The 20,397-nt window shown below is 33.0% G+C and overlaps 1 protein-coding gene and 1 pseudogene across 1 annotated transcript; one reads left to right on the top strand and one right to left on the bottom strand.

The window, feature by feature from the left end:
• The first annotated feature begins 6,474 nt into the window (after positions 1-6,474).
• On the top strand, positions 6,475-7,325 carry LOC115968500 (putative F-box/kelch-repeat protein At5g28180). The gene is made up of 2 exons (XM_031087910.1): positions 6,475-7,207; positions 7,294-7,325. Exons 1-2 carry the CDS (start codon positions 6,475-6,477, stop codon positions 7,323-7,325), a joined length of 765 nt encoding a protein of 254 aa, XP_030943770.1.
• Positions 7,326-10,862: 3,537 nt separating this feature from the next.
• LOC115969408 lies at positions 10,863-15,291 on the bottom strand (annotated as a pseudogene).
• Positions 15,292-20,397: the final 5,106 nt, after the last annotated feature.

The raw sequence follows: 20,397 nt of genomic DNA, 5'->3' as shown, positions 1-20,397 counted from the left end.
GAAAAAAAAAAAAAACAAGAAGAAAATTATACAGAGTTAAAAAAAACAAAGTACCTTATAAATTGCAAAATTGTATGTAAATTTAATAGTCTATGATTGGAATTTACTACGACAACCTACATATGTATTGGACAACAAAATAATTAAACTGGATCAAACCATTAACATATGAATTAGATCAAACATAAGGAAATTACCCCCTAAGGAAATTAGCTTAAACAAAAGGCACAAATACATAAAATGTATTTAATTGATTATAATAAAAAAATTAGAGTAAAAAATACATACCTGCATGATTGTAGGTAGAAAAATGGAAGCCTAAAAAATAAAAAAAAATAAAAAAATAAAATTGTACAATAAGTTGGAGAATGAAAAACTACACCAACGAACGGTGTATATATATACATACTCCACCTAGAAAAGGAGTCCAAGTAAAAATTAAATACTCTAAACTCCTTGAAATTACCTAATCAAGAAGTTTAGGTTAATTACATATTATTTTTTTTTTTAAATACTTTATACCAAAAAAATAGTTAACGTTATTAGCTAGATTGTTATTAGATTTTTTTTTTTTTTTTTACGTTAAAGTTAATACCAAAAAAAAAAAAAAAAAACTTACAGGAAGCAGTATGTTTTTTTTTTAAGATATACACTTACTTTATGATAACAATGAATTAAAGATAAGAATGAATTAGAGTCTTGATTAAAATACCAAAAACAATTTTTCAAAACCCAAATTGTTACAAAGAGGGAAAAGCTGTACCTGTTGGGTTCTGATTTACCCCATTTGACTGGTTGTGGGCATGATGTAAAATTTTGTAGGCCTTAACCTTGAGTTCCTTTAAGGCTATAGGGATTGCATCAAACCCTTTCCAGGTATATTGATTCTTGGCTCTCCTTGCAAGAACCTAAAAAAAATTTAATAGCTAAAAACAAATAAAGATTTTTGAATTAGAGGGTGAAAAAATTAAATCAAAGTTCAAATTTCGGAAACTTGTACCCCTTTCTTAATTTTTCAAAAGCCAAGCAATATGAAGAAATAAAAATAAAATAGAATCTTAATTATATCAACAATTAAACACGTATACACATATATTCAAAGAGACATAACATTTAAAAAAAAAAAAAGTGTAAAAAGAGAAGCTAACCTTTTTAAGAGCAAGTCTCTGCAATGGCACCACCTTTCAAATAGTTGGATGTCCACTTTTAATTGGGGTTTGTATTTTCTGATAGTATGGGTGTGATTTAATTTGGGTTTTATTTTGTGTTGTTGTGTTCAAAGGTTTTTGTTATGTTTTAGGATTACGTTTTTGTGCTTTGGTTTTGTTCTTGTGTTTGACTTTTGTGAGTCTGTGTTCTTGTGTTACTTGCGTGCATATTTTTTTTAAGTTGCGTTAGTTGTGAATAAATTAGAATTCTAATTAATCTAATATTAATCTGCAGTTTTATTTCTTTTTTTTTTTAGAGATATACTTATTTTATGATAATAATAAATTAGAGATAAGAATGAATTAGAGTCCTGATTAATCTAGTATTAATTTACAATCATAATATTTTTTTGATTAATCTAATATTAATCTATACCTACAATCTTACATGAAGTAGATGTGAAGCAGTTTTTTATTTCTTTTTTTTTTTTTTAAGAGATAAAATATTTAATGATAAAAATGAATTAGAGTCCTTGGTAGTATACTATTCCTTTTTAGTTCTTTAGAAATCTAAAAATTTAATAAAATTTCTGCAATTTGGTGAAGCCACATGGCGTAACCACAATATCTAAGCCCAACTTTTATTTTATATATAAATATATATATATATAATATGATATGTTTTAGAATATTTTTAAACTCAAGGGATGGGAGTTTAATTATCCATTATTTTTTTATTAAAAAAAACCTTAAGCTTAAACTAGATAGATCCGGATTCAACCCCGTATATTCGGGTATGGAAACACCGAAAACACCAAAAATTCTAAAAGGCGCCAATCAGTGGAAGAAAAGTGCGAGAGTACTAATTGAATTAGCACCAATCAGAGGCCTGATGATCGCCATGGGACTTGCTTCGCGCAACAATGGGTGAAACGAACACTGTCTGCTTTGCGAGAGCATGCCCAAGCTATACCAAGCTTGCATGGCTCACCAACCACACACAAGAACTACAAGGGACATCGAGGGACACTACTGCTGTCATCCTCGTCATCGCCATCGTCGTTGTCGCCTCTACTACCACGCAACTACATAGTAAGAAAGACACACACAAGCCTAATAGTCGCATGGAACTTGCTACGTGTAGCAATGGGTGAAACTAACACCATCCTCGTTGCGATAGCGTGCCCAAGCTAAACCAAGAATGCATGTAACTATACCACGTACACGTGAAATGCCAACTTAGGTCCACCCCAACGATGCATTTAAGGCCCACTTCATGCCATGGAACATGCGAAGTTGGGTGCCTGAAGGCTCGTCATGAGCATGCCTACCCGTGGCCAAGCTTAAGAGGGGTCGCCCCTGTGCTTCGCTAAATACCTCCTGCCCCCTAAAGAGCACATAGGAAAAAATCAGCTTTGGAAAAGGAAACATTGATTTGTTGAGGAGGAATAATGGGCCTTTTTTGGAGCAATTATTGGAGTCTTGCTCTGATTTTTTGTACACATGCTAAGAAAAATCCAACCTTGACGCGGACTCTTAGTATAAAAATCCTGTTTTTAAAAAACAATTTACCTGACCACTTTTCAAAAACTCACATCAAATTATCTATTTGGATACTTTATTTCCTTGAAATACTAATTTTCATTATTTTTTAAAATTATTTCTCTCTCTTCACCCACAACAATCATCATTCACTCTTTTTTCTTTTTCTAAGGATAAGCAAAGAAATAATAAAAAATTATTTTTGCATAAATACAATAACTTTTAAATTTACACAAGCAAGGTAGTTAAAATCCGATTTACCCCATAGATACGTAAGTTGATGTAGGTGTCATTTGGGGTTCATTAGGAAAATTTTGGGTCTTATGCTAACACAACGCAAATACTCGCCGATCTTATTTTCACAATTTTTTTTTTAATGCTTTGTCTTCCTTCTTTGTGAGTACTTCTATTGACATATCAAATTTCACAAGAAACTTGAGTTATCAACTCATCATATATCGAAATAAAATAAGATTATATCATAAACAAAACAAGATTGTTGTGAAAATGTTACTAGATTTTATTGTGTCCCTATACTATCTGTTTCTTTATTCATTTTTCATATATTTGGATTGCGTAAAAATAAGGGGACCTCCAAAGGCAACTCAATGGCATCTTGTCTTGTTCATGCACCCCTGTACCGGTACATGACTGATTGATGATTGACAACCTTTAACATAATCTGCAAACACAACACGTCTAGTCAATGTTTAATATATAAGTTCTTGACACACGGGATGATGGCTTATGTGATTGAACCATCAAGACAAAGATCACCCCTATTAAATCTCTTGCATGAACGGCAAGATGAGCCCTGATTGGAAACATACAAGACAATATTAGATCTGAATGATCAAGTAAAAGCAGTTGTTACCCAACTCATATTTTTCTTGCTCCATGACCTTTTCTCCAACTCCAGTTTTAGTTTACCATGTTCAAACTAGTTAGCAAAACTGGACTCAAACCTCCTTGCGTCAATAAGCTTCTTAGCATCAGCATTGGTTATGCCAAAAATTTTAGTTTTTAGCACCACAAAAAACTATTTTATCTATTTTACCACCTCACTTTACAATACACCCAACATCAGTAATTTTATTTTAGCATTCAACAAATTAAAATAATATAAACAATACAATAAAATAGTATATCCACTACAATAACAACAACCACAACCACAACTACCACCACAATCACATAAAATATATTATGTTGCTTTACCATTTGAGCTACTGTGCACTGTAGCTCAAGAGCTAAAAATTTTAGCTAAGGCTCCACCAATGCAGCCCCATTTCTGTAGTTTATGGTGCTAAAAATAGCATTTTAGCAATTTAACACTACCAATACTAATGCTCTTATATTACTCTTAACACCGATGGTAGTATAGTACTAGCCAATGCTGGTAAGGCAGGCGAGGTGAGGGCATCCTTCAAAATTGGCATGGTCAACGGATTATGGACTTGATTTGGCATAGAATTTAGGATATAATCACATTATTTTAGAAGTAAAATCAATGCTAGTAATTAATTGGCTAATAATTCATTGCACTTTGGCCTCTGAATATTATCTGTTTTGGTTTGTGATTGCAGGAATATTATGGAGCAAGATTAGACCATCCTTAGTGCTCGTGTAACGGGGACAAGAGCAACTGAATATACCGTGAAGCCAATGGATGCATGCACTGGCGTAATTGTGTAAAGGGGACAAGAGCAACCGAGCCACCTGGAAGAATGTGACCCATGCGCCCATCTTTTGTATATCAGGGTTATGCATGGGACCTAAGGCAAATGAGGACTCGCAGAGACTGCCCAATGAAACGATGCCTTTCGTTTTTATACTCCCTATATAAATAAATAAAACTTCCCTTTTCTACCAAAAACATAAAAACTACATTCTTTACTTATTACATTATATGTACTATGTCCCCCACTTCTCTATGGTTGACCCCATCAAGATTATGGTAGCAAAAATGTTTAGTGGATTCCTTGATGGCTCCTATCCTAAATTCCCATGACGACAATCAATTCAAATTTTCATCTTTACACCGACGTTCCTAAACTCCATTTACTTCTTCAGTATTTTGTCTTATGAACCAAAACAAAACACATGAAAATTCTACAAGAAAGAACTATGAAAGCCCATTGTATTTGTATTAAAAAATAAAATAAAATTAAGAGTATCACCAATTTCAGATTACAAAAGAAAACTTCTCTTAAACACTAGAACAACTATCAAATTTCATATTCGAAGCTTCTTTCCAGGTTGTAGGTCATCTTCATAGTGGTTGCCACCCTCACCAGAATTCATCTCCTTCTCCATCTTCTTTCTGGTAAGTATCTTATTAATCTGGTGTAGCTCATTATTGAGCTTCTGGTCCCTGTTTTGTTTCCGTGTCTTTCGACCATCTTGCATCTTCACACCAAACTGAAATGTAGCTTTTGGCATTGCTTCTTTCTGCTCATTGTAAGTTGCCCATTCCTCCTCTGTCTCAAAGTCCCACCGATGAAGATGGCCCTTTGCCTGTTCAAAAACGTTTCAATAATGTAATAAGCCTCAATTATTATGAATACCAGACCAGTCACTTTACAGTAACTATTTATAAATATAAAAAAGAGTACATCTGAACAAGAATATGGCATTGCTATTGCTTCGTTGCTAGGGTCTTGGTCCTGGGTCAGGGCCGACATCTATACCGGGCCGGGATGCCTAGTAAATGGAAAACGGTCACATATAAGCCCAATCAGCACAAAACTGATTCTTTAAATATTTCAATGTACGAAAAGTAATTGGAGATCTCAGATTCTCTCTCTCACTCACAATAGTCAAAACCCATAAACCCCTAAATTGATCTACCGTTTATTTTTTTTTTTTAAATAGTGTTATAAATACTCGCCACCGACTTCTGTGTTGTAAAAAAAAATAGATTTGAAAATCTCTGCTTCAGCCGCTTATCTCCCTCTCTGTCTCCTTCAATCGCATCAGAACTCTGTTATCTCTAATCTCATCCCTCTGCTATCTCCCCGAAATCCCCAGACCGAAACCGAAATCCCCAGCCCTCTGTTCACTCTCCCTCGCTCAAGGTAATGTATTTGGAGATATTGTTTTTGTGTGTTCTGCGATATATGTTTGCTGTTTGATGACACGTTTTCCAAATATACTAATACATTTGGCGATATTGTTTTTATGGATTTGGTTAAGTTTTAAATTGTTTATTCTTTGATGGGTATTGAAAATTAGGGATGGTTAGTTTAGCCTATAGTTTCTCTATAGGCATTGATATGTGAGCCTTTAAATTCTGGATATAAATTCGAAATTCATAAGGAATTTTTAAATTCAGATTCTTTCAAATTGTGTATTTGAAATTTTAGTGGAAATTGAGCTATGAGTTTGAATTTTTTAGGATTCATACGTTAGATATTGGGATTGGCATTGATGGTGAGATTGGTTTATATACTAGAAAGGAGATTAATTGAATCACAATGGTCCTTAAATATAACCTTGAATAATAAGTCTTGGCATGGTTTCTGCTAATTGTATAAAACTATATTTTACCCATTCAATTGTTTATTTATATATATATATATATTATTTATTAATAACAGTTTCAATACTTTTTTGTCTCAGCTCAAAAAAAGCGGCTTTGTCTACTTCATCCTCCTTCTAATCGATGGAAAAGACGTTTGAAATTTGTCTTTGTGGCTAAGGAGAAGACAATTTTGGTTGTGATGATGACATTAAGTTTTATGTCATCAAGGTTCCATACGCTGGTTCTTCTTCTTCTTCGACAATGAGAAAGGAAAAGGAAGAGGAAAAGGTGGAGCATCTCATACCCATATCGATACAAATGGCACAGACATGCAATCACTTTGCTGTGTTAGATGGCAAACTTTATTTTGTTGCCAACGATCTTTCCTCAAACGCTCCGGTCAGAACGTCTGAAAATTTGTTATGTCGTGAGGTGTGGACCTTGGACCTTGCGCACACTGAGGAGGGATGGAGTCATGCACCTCAGTTGAAAACTGGGAGATGCAACCCGCATACCATCGTTCTAAGTGGTAAACTGTATGTTTTAGGTGATTTTGACCTAAAAAAGAATATGCACAATCGTTTTCCCTGGATGGAGGTTTTTGACCCAATAAAAAGAAAATGGGAACCCTTGCCAAATCCTAGATTTCGCATTAGGTCGAATCTTGTGTTTACAACATCTTTAGAGGATGAGGATAATCAAAAGATTCTTGTTGCTACAATGTCACCTAGTTGTGAGATTGCTCAAATCTATGGTTATGTTGCAGCATGTCGTTGGACAAAACTTCTGGCTGATTGTAAGATGGGTTTTCATTTGAGGGTTGCAAGACCAGTAAGATCAATTGAAATGGAGTACTTTGATTTTGGAAGTTTTGTTACTGCTGGTAGCACCCTATATTGGGCTTCTAATCGGGTGGAGGATGACTATATTTGCCGTATTAATGCATTTGATTTAGTCAATCAAAAACATTATGAAGAAAGCCTACACACTGATAGTATTTTTGGGAGGCAAGAACAATTGAACTATGTACATCCAGATCTTCTCAATCTACCTGATGGGAATTTTTGCCTTATCTTGCAGTCAAAGAGGATAAAGAAGATGAAGAAGAGTAGGAGATTTCTTTATGCTCATTATATATATTGTGTAGTGCTTAAGGTGGACAAGGAAGAGGAACAGGAACAGGAAGAAGAAGAGGAAAAGGGAGAAGAAGAAGAGGAAGATGATGTTTACAAACACGGGTTGAGAGTTTCCATTCTGTCAGTCCGTAAGTATTTCGTGGATGACTGGATACCCCTTCTTGAAAGTGTGTTAGTGTAAGTTTCTTGCCTGCTATATGTCTAATGAGGTTTATTATTTTATTTTGCCCTTTGATCTAGCCCAATAATTGCATTAGGAAGAGTTTATCTCATTTACAGCTAATAGTAACATTACCTTTTGTCACTTATTTGTATACTCCATCTTGTAGGGATGAAGGATCTTATACATCAAAGAAGAGGAAACTAAAGTCATCAAATGAATGGCCTTCTATAAGAGCCTACAGAAACTTAAGTCATCAAATGAGTGGCCTTCTTTAAGAGCCTGCAACCTATTGGAAAATTAATAAATAAATAAATAATAAAAATAAAAACAAGGTTTCTCTATTTGTTCTAATGCAATGCACTTATTATATTGATGACACTTTTTTTTTTTTCATTTTTAAAATATTAGTGGTAAGTGCTTGAGCTTGTGAATATTTTGGATATGCATTGTTACAAAAACTTTATACTTTGAGATTATGCATGTACATTTTTTTTGTTATTTGTAGTTGCTTTCACCTACAAGGAGATCATGACAAATCATTCACAATACTCATGAGATAAAGTCCATAGAAGTAAAGTTAGATGAATAGTCTACCTATATTTATTATGCAGTCATATGAATTTAAATGCCTAACATAGACATAGTATACTTTTTGGATTTGCAATTAATTTTGTTTTTTAATTTGGTTATTAATGTTGACGGCTTTTAGGGATGTGATTAGATGCTTTTCATATTAGTATAATTCCTAAAACTATTTAACTAGCACTCCTGTAATGGTGAAAGACGGATGAATTTGAATAAGGATAATATTAATATGGGTTGAGAAATGTCCCCTCCTTTGTTTCTCTACTTGATGGTGATGCCCAATGCCCCCAAGTGTTGATGCCTAGGGTTGCAGGCAGGTTCTAGGTGGTGAAGCCTATGGTTTGTTCTGTTCCTTTTGTTACTCTTTTATTTCCTAGTTTCTACTATGTGCTGCATCAATATGCATTATTACAAGAACTTTATAGTATAAGATTATGCATGTACATTTTTTTTTGTTTTTTATTTGTAGTTGCTTTCACCTGCAAGGAGGTTATGACAAATCATTTACTATACACATGAGATAAAGTCCAATAGAGATAAAGTTAAATGAATAGTCTACCTATATTTATCATGTAGTCATATGAAATGAAATGCCTAACATAGACATAGTAGATCTATTGGACTTTGAATTCATTGTTTCCTCATGTTTTTATATTTTTTTGGGGGGTGGCGGGTTGCATAGAGGAAGAGGTGGATTTGACTAAGATGAAGAAATTGAGCATCATTGGTATACCTCCCCTAAGTGGATGACTATGGTTTATACATGAGTCGCATGAGATTTTAATAGTAGTCATTACAAAGGTTGTTAAAAGGCTAGTCTTGTAATAGCTCACCTACTTAGAGACGGAACCATGTACAAGCTGAGGGGAAATTTTTTTTAAAATATTAAATAGCAGGTATAAATTTAAGATTTTAGAAAATAACCCAAGAAAAATTATATTTGCCCCCTTCAAGAAAATTATATTTGCCCCCTTCGACTTCGAATCCTAGTTCCGTCCCTGCTGACCTACTTGAGCAAATTGATCTAATTGTCTTAGTCACAACTATTGACAGATTGTTCCTCTGTACCCTGCAAAAGGAGTCTCAAAATAGAATTGTAGATGTCAATTTATGCAAATTAATTTAATAACATAGTTCTGTTGCTGTATGATATTGAAACAGTCGAATAATTTCCCTTGTGTTAAGGTTTATTCCCCATTGTTACAAATCATTTTTCCCCATTGGACTAGGTACGCTGTCTATATAAGACAACCCGTTGTTTAGTCTTAGCAACGACAGTTCTATCACAATGTAACTTAGAACTTTGCTAAATTCATGTAACTTGATTGTGATAACAATTTGATATGTATCTGATATGACATCAAGAGACTTTAGCGAGTTATCATAACTTTCACATGCATTCTCCTTATTTATTTCTCCACTAGCGTGGAAAATACTGAAGGCTATATTGGTGTATAAATTAATCAAGTTGTTATTGCTTGCTTAATCAGCTGCTAGAGCATTTTCAGGTCCAAACCTGTCAATTGGAAGCCATATCCTTGAAGTTACGTACAAAGTTTATAGTTATCACTTTGATCCAATTGCCATGCAGAGTTCAATTGTAGAGGTGATGGCTGAAGTTGCTCTCGGTTTGGCTCATATTAAAGCATACTTCCATAACATATTCTGATCCAACTTATAGAGCACATGCTCTTGGGCATTTTGACATTAATCCACAACAAAGTAAAATAGACCTTTTACTGTTTAAAATATAACAACATTAACCATATTATTCACCTAGATTGAAACTTCTAAATAGTTCTGTTTATGGTATGTACATTCATCTTTAGCTTTTGTATAAGTTCTTTAAACCTCATCTTTTTTAAGTATTAGAAAGAAATGCAACTTATAATATACAGGTAGCAGCCCACAAAATCTGTTGTGCCATCTCTAGACTCAACAAATACCTGTCAAAACCAATGAGCATATAGTTAAGGAATTCTATCAAACACCTTATGAGTAACCCACAGCCAATTCAAATGTAAGATTTTCAATTCTTCACTTACCTTTAACCAGAGTCTAGATTGATTGTTCTTCCAAGAAATTGACTCCAATTTCAGGAACAAATCGAAAACTGGCTTGATGAGTAAAATAAAAAATCGTGCAAACCCCTCAATTTCTTGAAGGCTCAGGTCCTTATATCCAATTTTGGAGAATACGCATCAATTCAAAAATAAAACCACTTCCAAATTCCAATGATAAAGTCACGTGAAAAGAGTTCCAAATATATATAAATATATATATATATATATATATATATAAAAGTAACGTGAAAAGTGAATAACATGCACAAATTGTGGAATCAAACTTTTACAAGTAATATTTTTTGAAATGCAAATTAAGCTATTAGAAAATCTTCATTTAACAAAAAAATATATATTTGTGTGGGCTCCACCTTTTTTAACTTAAAGGTGACTTCTTAGCAAATATTTGAGCCAAACACATCGTTAGGTAAGTCGAGAAAAATAGAAAATAAGAAATGAGATATGGATTAGAGTTTTGAGTGAAAGGTATTGAATTTGAAAAACTGAGTTTTGACTTTTGAGCAATGCTCAAACCAAACACCCCCAAGCATCTTCATACTCTTTTATGTCATTAGTAGACAACTGTACTTTTACACAAATTATTTTTCAAACAAAACAGACCAATGAAAATGAACTCATCCAAATACACTAGACAAACCATTTGATAAGTACTAAGTAATATTTGAACTTAAATTATTTGATTCATGCCAACTAAATTTAATTTTTATCATTCTGTTGCATATATACATGTAGAAGTCCCAATGAATCTTAGTATATTTACATCATATTATACTTACCGGTTTGACAATCACAGATGAATAGGATTAAAATAGAAACAATAGACAAAGTTGCCTGTGGCATTAAGTATATCCCTTTATACAGATAGAAGACGAAACAATCCGAAATAACTTTTTTTACAGTTATAGATCTAAGATGAGGAATCTGTATCAGAATCCAAACATGTCTGAAAAGTGATCTACACCAATGCTCATGGGGATGCTTCACATGCATCAGAAAGATGCCAAATTGCAGACAACTGGAATTATCACCGTAGACTGGAGAATAGGTCTTTAAGTGCAGCATACAAGGGCTCAGTAGCCTTTGGTCTGCTCACCATCCCAAGAAGAATATCTGATGTGGTGAGATAAGGATCACCATAAAAACGTAAATTGGTATCCATCCTTGTTGCAACAACATTCCCTTCCAATGTCACTCCCACAAATGCGCCTGCCATAGTTTGCGAGTGTCAGCAGTTATCAACTTTCAGGCTACTGCAAAATTACTTTAAAATGCACAAATCATACTAGAATGGGGAAAAGTACAGAAAACAACATCCTTGAGTAGCACTACCTTGCAAAAATGAATATTTATTTTTATTTATTTTAGGCTGATCTCTAAAACTAAAGATTTTGGTATCTTCCTCTAGTCTCTTCACTATTTGCATTTATTTTAGGCTCTCAATCTTTAAAAAATCCTTACGCTTCCAATTCAGTTCAAAACTTTAAGATGTTGATTACTATTAAAACAATCAAGAAGTCTTAAAAGAATCAAAGATATAAAGCAAACACGAAAACAACAAGAATAAATTAAGTAATGTTGTTATGGTCGCATAGGAGAATACAAGATAATGCACAATCTATTGAAATTAGAAATATGATATATATCTTGCCTCCCTCACCTGAAAGAAACTGTCCTAACAGAACCATGCCTTCCCCCACCCACCCCACTACCAAGTGCCAGCACAAAAACATGTGGACATCTAACTATTGTAATTCTACCATAAATCACTGGAATACAGGTAGATTAGTATCAACTAATGTGCTAGCATCCACTTAAGATATCTTTCACAACAATTCCCTTTAGTTTTAAGTCCAACAATTTATGCAGCCAATGCCCAACCTTAATCAACTGGATTAAGGTTTAGTAAAGTCACTAATTGATATGAAGCCATAAACAGGAACCATATGAGGAAGTGAATTCCAATGTTCCCACAATTTTTCTCCCTTTTCAAGAGATTGCAAAATCAACAAATAGCAGAAAATGATTGAACAAAAGAAGCCTACGGCATGCTTTCAATAGCCCAAAGAACAATCCTTAGCCATTTGGATGTCAACTGTCAGTAGATTCCAAAGATTTGAACAATATTTTAGGAACATTCAGTGCTACTTTTCTCTCTCCCCCTTGTTTTTCTCTCTTAAACTTGTTTGATCATTGTATTTTATATTGATTGTACTTCTCTCTTAGTACACCACCGGAGTGCTAGGTTTGCTTTTTTCTAATAAAATTTTTCGTTTTACCAAAAAAAAAAGATTTTAGGAACATTGAGATCACAGCCAATGATTCTATAATAAAAGGTTCGCAGTCTGTAACCTCTAAAGATCTTCATTTTTTCTTTTCATGTTAAGCCATCATACACAATAGCACGTTAAATACATGTATGATTCTAATTATTCATGTAACCAAAAGTTACAGACACACACAAAACTTAAATCATGACACAATACCTTTGCTACAACTGTACGTATAGCACATTCCAGAACCTCTATCTCCAGCACGAAGATCTGCTTCCAGCACTCTCCCTACAGGTCCTGCTGCAGCACTACAACCAGCACCAAGAGAAAAATGCATGCGACTACAAAATGTCTTCACAGCTTTTGAATCATGAAGCACAATTATGAAGTCCATGAGCTCTCCTCCAATCTGGGAACACATAAATAAGTACAATTATTAGCTGAAACATAAATTGAGGAAGTCTTGATAAACAATTAGAATTTCACAAATAGTTAAAAGGAACTCTTGCCAAACTCGTGCATATCCTAGATTTTTTTTTTTTTTTTTAAGGCCTTCTACCTAAGATTGACACTTATAGACATTATAGTAGTAATAAAAACAAAAAGAAATGAACACTAGAAGTAACATGACAATTTTGTTGTTACCTGAGCACCCCATCCTAAACCAACAGAGAATATGGCCGATGGGGCAGACCATGATCCATCCGACCTTCAAGAAATGACCAAGCATGTGCCAAGTTTGTAAGCAAGTAGAACACCAGCTTTAACTACAATTAAAATTGCCAGGCCTTTTTCTCCTTTCAAAATTGCTAAGGGTGTCGACTTGTCAGGATTCAACCTGTCAATTCCAATCAAAACTATAAAGTCAGGAAAAAAAAAAAAAAAAAAGAAAAGGAAAACCGCTTTACAAAGGACTGCATATTTAGAATGTTGATGAAAAATATGAATTTCTAAAATACCATTATAGTCCAGTTGACATGTAGGTGAAAAGAAGCAAAGAGTAAACACAAAAACAAAGCTCCAAAATAGAATCTATGACCTAGCAAGAACTACCCATTAGAATTTTACAATCCTATCTCTTTGACATTACAAAGCAGGAAAGAGATGTTAGTTTTACAAAGATAAAACAAGTTGACATGTAAAAACAAGCTGAGATGCAAATGAAAATCACACCTGGCAATAGCTTCTCAAGTATTGGAGGCCTTGTATATCTCATGTTCCATAGACAAACCAAGTGGAAGATTCAACCATCCTCTTGTGCAAGTCCAATCTATCACATCATGCTTTGCTACTTGCATGGCATTGCTGATGCTGTTAATAAGAACACCCTGTAATGGATCAAGCCTATCATAGCAGGCATCACAGACCCTCTGGGGATCCCTCTCCCTGAACTTAACAGGTAACAAACTTCCCCTTGGTACATGCTCTGCAGAAAACTCCTCCACAAAACCGACAATGAAAGTCTGCCATGAGTAAGTGCAGTGAAAGGAGCAGTGCACTGCATGCAAACTGTAGTAGAACTATCCGGCAGCCAGTCAGGAGGCTCAGCCTCCAATACATCCTTGTAAATACTTAATTAACCCCACTTGATCCACTGGGCTCAAGGAGTGGTGGGGCACTAGGTATGTAAACAGAGGAGTTCAAGAAGGTATCACCACTCTTTGCAGACCCAAGAAATGAAACATTTGAAGTAGGGAGTAGCGCCTGCTGATTTGAAATGAAACTCGGAAGTTTGCACCGGCCAGTCACAATGGCAAATATACCATTGAGCACATTCTTCAAGTTAACCTCAGGATGATGCATACTATTATTATTATTATAAGGTTGCACCGAATTACAAGTGTCATCGCTTGAATCATATCCTTCTCCATCAACAGAAAAATCATCATCATAAAACGTGTGATTCGGTGGAGAGGACTTTGAGTTTAAGTCCCATGGAGAGTCAGTGTAGTCATCAATATAGTGGAATTGGGCATTATTATTATCCTTTTCAACAACCTTAGAAAGTGAAGAATAAGAAACTCTGCTTGAATCAAAATTTTCCATGGCCCATACACACGCTTTTCATTTTTCTACAACTAAAGCAAACCCCCACCAGGTGCTTTTAACCAAACAGAGCTCAGTAAAGGCCTAAGCAAAGCACTGAAATTTGAACATAGATGCCCCTCTCAGCAACAAATATAAGACAAATTATACAACAATTAACAATAAAACAAAGCAAACCCATTAATTCATTAAGCCAATTATTCAGATTAGCTTGGCAACTACATCAAGGTCCTAGCCTAGGATTGAGAATTACAATTAAAATTTCCATTACATTGGTGCCCATCTCAGCTACAAATATAAGATAGATTCAATAATAAACAAACCCTATTTAGAATCGAGCAAGCCTATTAATTCATAATAAAGCTTAGTATTCAATTCAAATGAGCTTGGCAATCATGTTAAGGTCCTAGAACAACAAGAACATAGAAAGAATTAGGGTTTTGAAAACGGTAGAGACATCATGTTCTATAGACTGGGGTTACCTTAATTTCAAGGAAATTAAAAATGATAAAAAGAAAAAAAAAATGATATGATACCTTATTATTAGACTTCGAATTCGATTATGTTTAGGTTATGGATTGGCCTCCTCGGACTTCGATGTTGAATGTTGAACGAAACCCCCAAAACGAAGAATGAACAAACAAGGAGGAAGGAAAAGGATTTTAAGATTTCGATTATGTTGACCACATTGTCACAAATCCTTTTTGTCGTGTTTTTTTTTTTTTTTTTTCTTCCTCCACTTTTAGTAAAGATAATTGAAAGGATACCTGGCCTAAATTGTACATTCATAATACTACAATTTTGTTGCTGTGAGTTTTTATTTTTTTGAGAGCCAAAAAATTTTATATATAGATAAGAAATTTTGTCTTAAAAATTAGGCTGTAAAAAGAAATTGGAAAAACATTTTACAACCTTTAGAGTGTTTGAGTACACATGAACTTTCTGTTTGTTTTGATGGAAAATATTGTGTAAAGAAAGTCTTTCAGATTTTTCAGCATTTAATAGCATCAAAAAAAATAAGTCAACTGAAAACTATCTTTAATCAACATAAAAAGTATAACTTATTTTTAGAGATTGTTTTCTATTAATTTATTTTGGAAAAAAATTTATCTCACAACAATCTAAATAAGAGAAGTTAGCAAATTGTTTTTCAATTCATTTAAGATTGCTACTAAATATAAAAAAAAAATAAATAAATAAAAAATACTTTTATAGAAAATACTTTTTGAAAAATGACTTATTTTCTAGAAAATATCATTACTGAAACAAACAGAACGTAAATTACAATTCAATTGACCGTCAAATAGAGCTCGTATCTCTGTAAAATCAATTACATAGTCATTTTAACTTCAACCCATTTCTAGCCTCCTTCACAATTCAGCAACCCAAAGAGAGAGAGAGAGAGAGAGCACCAAATCATCACATAATAAAAATAATGTTAGTGATTAACCCTAATAAACCTGATATTGCTCCATTTATAACAAGTCATGTTAATATCAATAATTGAGAAAATATTGTGTACCTAATATTACTCTATTAATTTATTATCGCAACATTCCATTTGGTTTAGCTTTGACATGTAAACCTTTCTTCTTTCTTTTTTTACTTAATTATAATAGAGATCCTGAACATATACTATACCTCATATAGCCATTGGCAACATATAAGCTAAAAAACAAGGCATTAAACTAGTAAAATTGTGTGATTATTTGGTAATACATATACCAGTTTGAACAAAGGGTGCATCAACTTGAACAACTTCAAAACTATACAACATGCATCAAAGCTCCTAGAATATGTATGTAGCAATATTTCAGAGTTAAAATCATAACAATTTGTTTATAGTTGTATAGGTATGACATAAAATTCATTGTTGTTGGAGGAAGAGAAGGAGGCGAGGAATTTGAAGATTGATTCACACCAATTGTTGTAAATATTGTGTGAGGGGCAAACAAGTTTGAAGAGGGAGAGAGAGAAAGAGGATCACAAGCCAACAACTAGAGAAAATACAATGGATCCACTTTTTATAGTTATTTTGTGACTTTATTAGAGAAAAATGCAAAAACACCCTTTAATCAAACTGATCATTGTACTTCTAATTTGAAATTATACCCCTTATCCTTACAAGGAGATTTTCATGAAGTGTAAAATATTTAAAGATAATTCTAAGATAATGCCTAAAATTCCCATTAAAAAAAAAAAGAAGATAAATCCTAAAGCCTAGGCATTCCATATTTTAATAACAAAATGTTAATTTAAACATATCTTGAAAATCTACTTTGTTTAATATATGAATGAATTTCATATAATAAATAAGGGCATGTTGGGTAGGAGGACTTTTGTTTTTTTGTTTTTTTTTTTCAAAAAAGTAAGAAAATAATTTTCAAAATATCAAGAGTTTTGTAGTTAAGTGGTATAGTCTACTCTTTTTTATTAAAAGAACCGAGATTCAAATTCCCTTCCTTATTATTGTACTATTGAATAATAAATAATAATAATAATAATAATAAATCTTTGAACTTTGATAAATGCCCATCTCATACCTTGACACCTTGTGTTACCATTCCGTTAATGGACAAGAAATGCAAGCATTTAATAGAAAAATTAATTAAAAAGTATTTAAATAAATTTAGTTAAAAATAGTTTTATAGCTAATTAATTTCTTTTCTTTTCTTTTTTTCTCTCCATTCATGGTGGCAATGGCACCATAGCCGAACCACTAGCGCTGAAAACCACACCCAACTAGCATTGCATCTAAACATTATCTTTATTAATAAATTACACAACCGATGAATCTTGAACATATAGGCCCCATTTAGTAACGGTGTTTAAACAATGAAAAATATTGTTTAAACATTATAATACGTATTTTTACACATTTTTTCACCTACACGTATTTCCACAAAACTTAAACAACGTTACTATAAATATCTTACCAAACAAGCCCATAACCTCACATTTTGCATAAAACTTATTACGAAGAGGTATCAATTAAGCCAAAAATGATTTGCTCAAACTTGAGCAAACCATTACCAAATTTAATTGACTCCATAGCTGTTGAAAGATTGAATTATTGCAATATGGAATGTTCATAATTGTAAACTATTGATTACAAGAATATATAGGCTATTCTCATCATTATTCATCCCAACATTAATTTTTTTTTAAGAAATAAAATAAATAAAGGACTTTTTCTCTTTATTAGCCTACGAATACTATGAATGGTTCAGCATAACCAAATTTGCCTTAGAAACGTCCCCACATATTATAGCCTTTATAGCTCAAGGCTATTGCTGATAAATAGATGGACAATTTCTACACGACACGGATGGAAGTATGGAACATCTACATTATGCTGGCCATGGAATATCTTTCATATAGAGTTTTGTTCATTCTTACTTTAAAATCCAATGACTACATTACAATCATTACTAGATCAATCCTCACTTCTTTCCAATTTCCGTTTAGAAGAAAGGAACCTGGTGAGATGACAAGTTTCCAATAAATTAAGATTGCCTACTAAAGCTCCCAACAAACAAAATAAGAAAGGATATCAATCCCACCTAACAAAAAAAGTTTATGAAAATAAAAAGGAACAAAAATCACGAAAAAGAGACTACCTAGAAGAGCAGCACATATAACTATAGGAAAAGTTAACGGATGCCCCAAGAGCATTGGTTTATATGTGCATTCATGCATAACAAAAATGTCTAAATCTGATCAAAACACAGGAAACACTAAAGTGAATTTTTCTTTCTTTCCTTTTTTTTTTTTTTCCTTTCTTTTTTGATAAGTTACTATTAAATGGAAAGTTAAAACAACTGGATTAGGAGCCCTCTAAACTTCCAGAGAAAAACAAGGATACCATTTTCCTTCAACTAGAAAGTTGATCATGTTTGCTTTCTTCCCAAGGGAGATAGGATTAATGAAAAACTTTTTCAAGACTCCATGTCCGTAGCAAGTTATGCACTTCATAAACCATTAAGCTTACCTTTTAACTCCAGGATCTTCATCAATGCCAAAGGCATGACAATTTATAGGTCATGCCCCGCCAAGTACATTTTAAAAAATAAATAAATTCATTTCACTTTGGACACATACAGTTTAATAATTTAACTAACCCCACACAATCACCAAGAGGTTTTTGTGAGTCATGACAAGATTCATATATTGCTCCCATCAATTTAAGCATAAACCACCACTCATTTCACCTCAATATCTTTGATCTTTGATGACAGTTGAAGAAACTTAAGACATTACTCCAGAGGACTTGTATATTATAATTAATAAGAGATTCAGGTAGCTTTAACCAAATCTCATTGGATGGTAACATGCTCATCCAGGAATCCATCCTAGCAAACTAAGCCAGAACTTTTTGATTAGCGAAAAAGTCTAAAAGTCTATGACACAAGACTCTGAAACCCAATATCTCCATAGGGTGACTATGGAGACTAATGAGCATTTTCCTGAGAATAGCTTTACTTAAAGAACCTAGAATTCCAGTCACACCTGTGCTCTCATGCCAGCCTGGACAAGCATGACTTATTAGGTGTTCCAAATAAATAGAGAGATCATTTATTTTTCTGGGACACTAACAAGATTTTAGGTATCAGTATCACCTTGCTGCTTGAAAAAAAAAATCAAAGATTTACCTACCAATGGTGATGTATTTCATCAGGCCAATTACAGGGAAGCACTATAACCTAAAGGAATGTAACCCGGACTTTACTAAGGGTTCTTGAAGTCTTAATTCATGTAAGCCTAGTTCTCCTATTGTGCTTAAGTTTATAAGGTAAGCAAGTTTTGCTCTCAACCATTACCTAAATGGGGACAAACGACAACAACAAACAAAAAGGAAAGAAAAGAAGCCAATTCATGAACCTAAAAGAATATATATCTGTGGTGATTGGAGCATATACACTTCAATCGAAATTAACATAATGAGTATTAAATTGTCAGAAAAGCTAACAAATAAAATATTGCATGGAGTAACATTTCATTAAAAGCATTAAACTCTCACATGACAAAGGGCTTCAAGCTGAGTTCTAGATTCTGAAATATAACACAAAAAACATTTTAAAATACTATATAAAATTTTGATAAGTAAAATACCAAATTAATATTTACCAATCACATTCGTTATATAATTATCTATTATGCTATAATGTTCTGAATTCTGATGCCTCAAATAGATAAGTTCCAAGCTTAATCAAGAATAAATCACCAAAAGATGCATTAGTGCACAAAAATCTGAAAATGAATCAAAAATTATTGGATTGGAAGCATGAAACTCCAAATGAAGTGAAAAAGACAAAAAGATCCTACTATATTTTCTTCTAATGTCTGCAAGCTAGATAATGAAGCACTTGGTAGGAAAAACAAATAAGCTATCCAAACAAGCACATTACAAGCAACAAGAACCACATGATATTGGGAAAAAGCTATAACATGAGAAAAAAAAAAAAGGAAAGATGTAACCAAAGGTAAACCAAATAAACCAGGAAGATTATGAGATAAGGAGTTAATCAACCAACAGTAGAAGGACTAACCACTACAAATAGTACATACATGAAGGAAGACAACTCACAACTAATGTAGGGAAACATAAGCCTAAAAGAATTTTTTTTATTTTTTAAAAAAGAAACCATTAGTCCCTTATCTTTTATTTCTCTATGTTATATTTTATTTATTATTATGTATTTAGTATTTCAAAATGTCATGTCACTAGCAAGTGACTTTTAATGAAGTTGGATGGTTAGAATCTAATTGTTATATGTAAGATAAAGGATTAGGATTCTATGGTTACTAAAGTCTATTATAAAAAAGCCTATGTTATCTTTAATTCTGTTATCTTTTTCTTTGATTTAATCTTGATTGTTACTAAAATTTCTTCTTAAACC

This window comes from Quercus lobata, chromosome 11 (genome assembly GCF_001633185.2).
Source record: "Quercus lobata isolate SW786 chromosome 11, ValleyOak3.0 Primary Assembly, whole genome shotgun sequence".
NCBI classification, from domain to species: Eukaryota; Viridiplantae; Streptophyta; class Magnoliopsida; order Fagales; family Fagaceae; genus Quercus; species Quercus lobata.
This window is presented reverse-complemented; position numbering and strand designations above follow the sequence as displayed.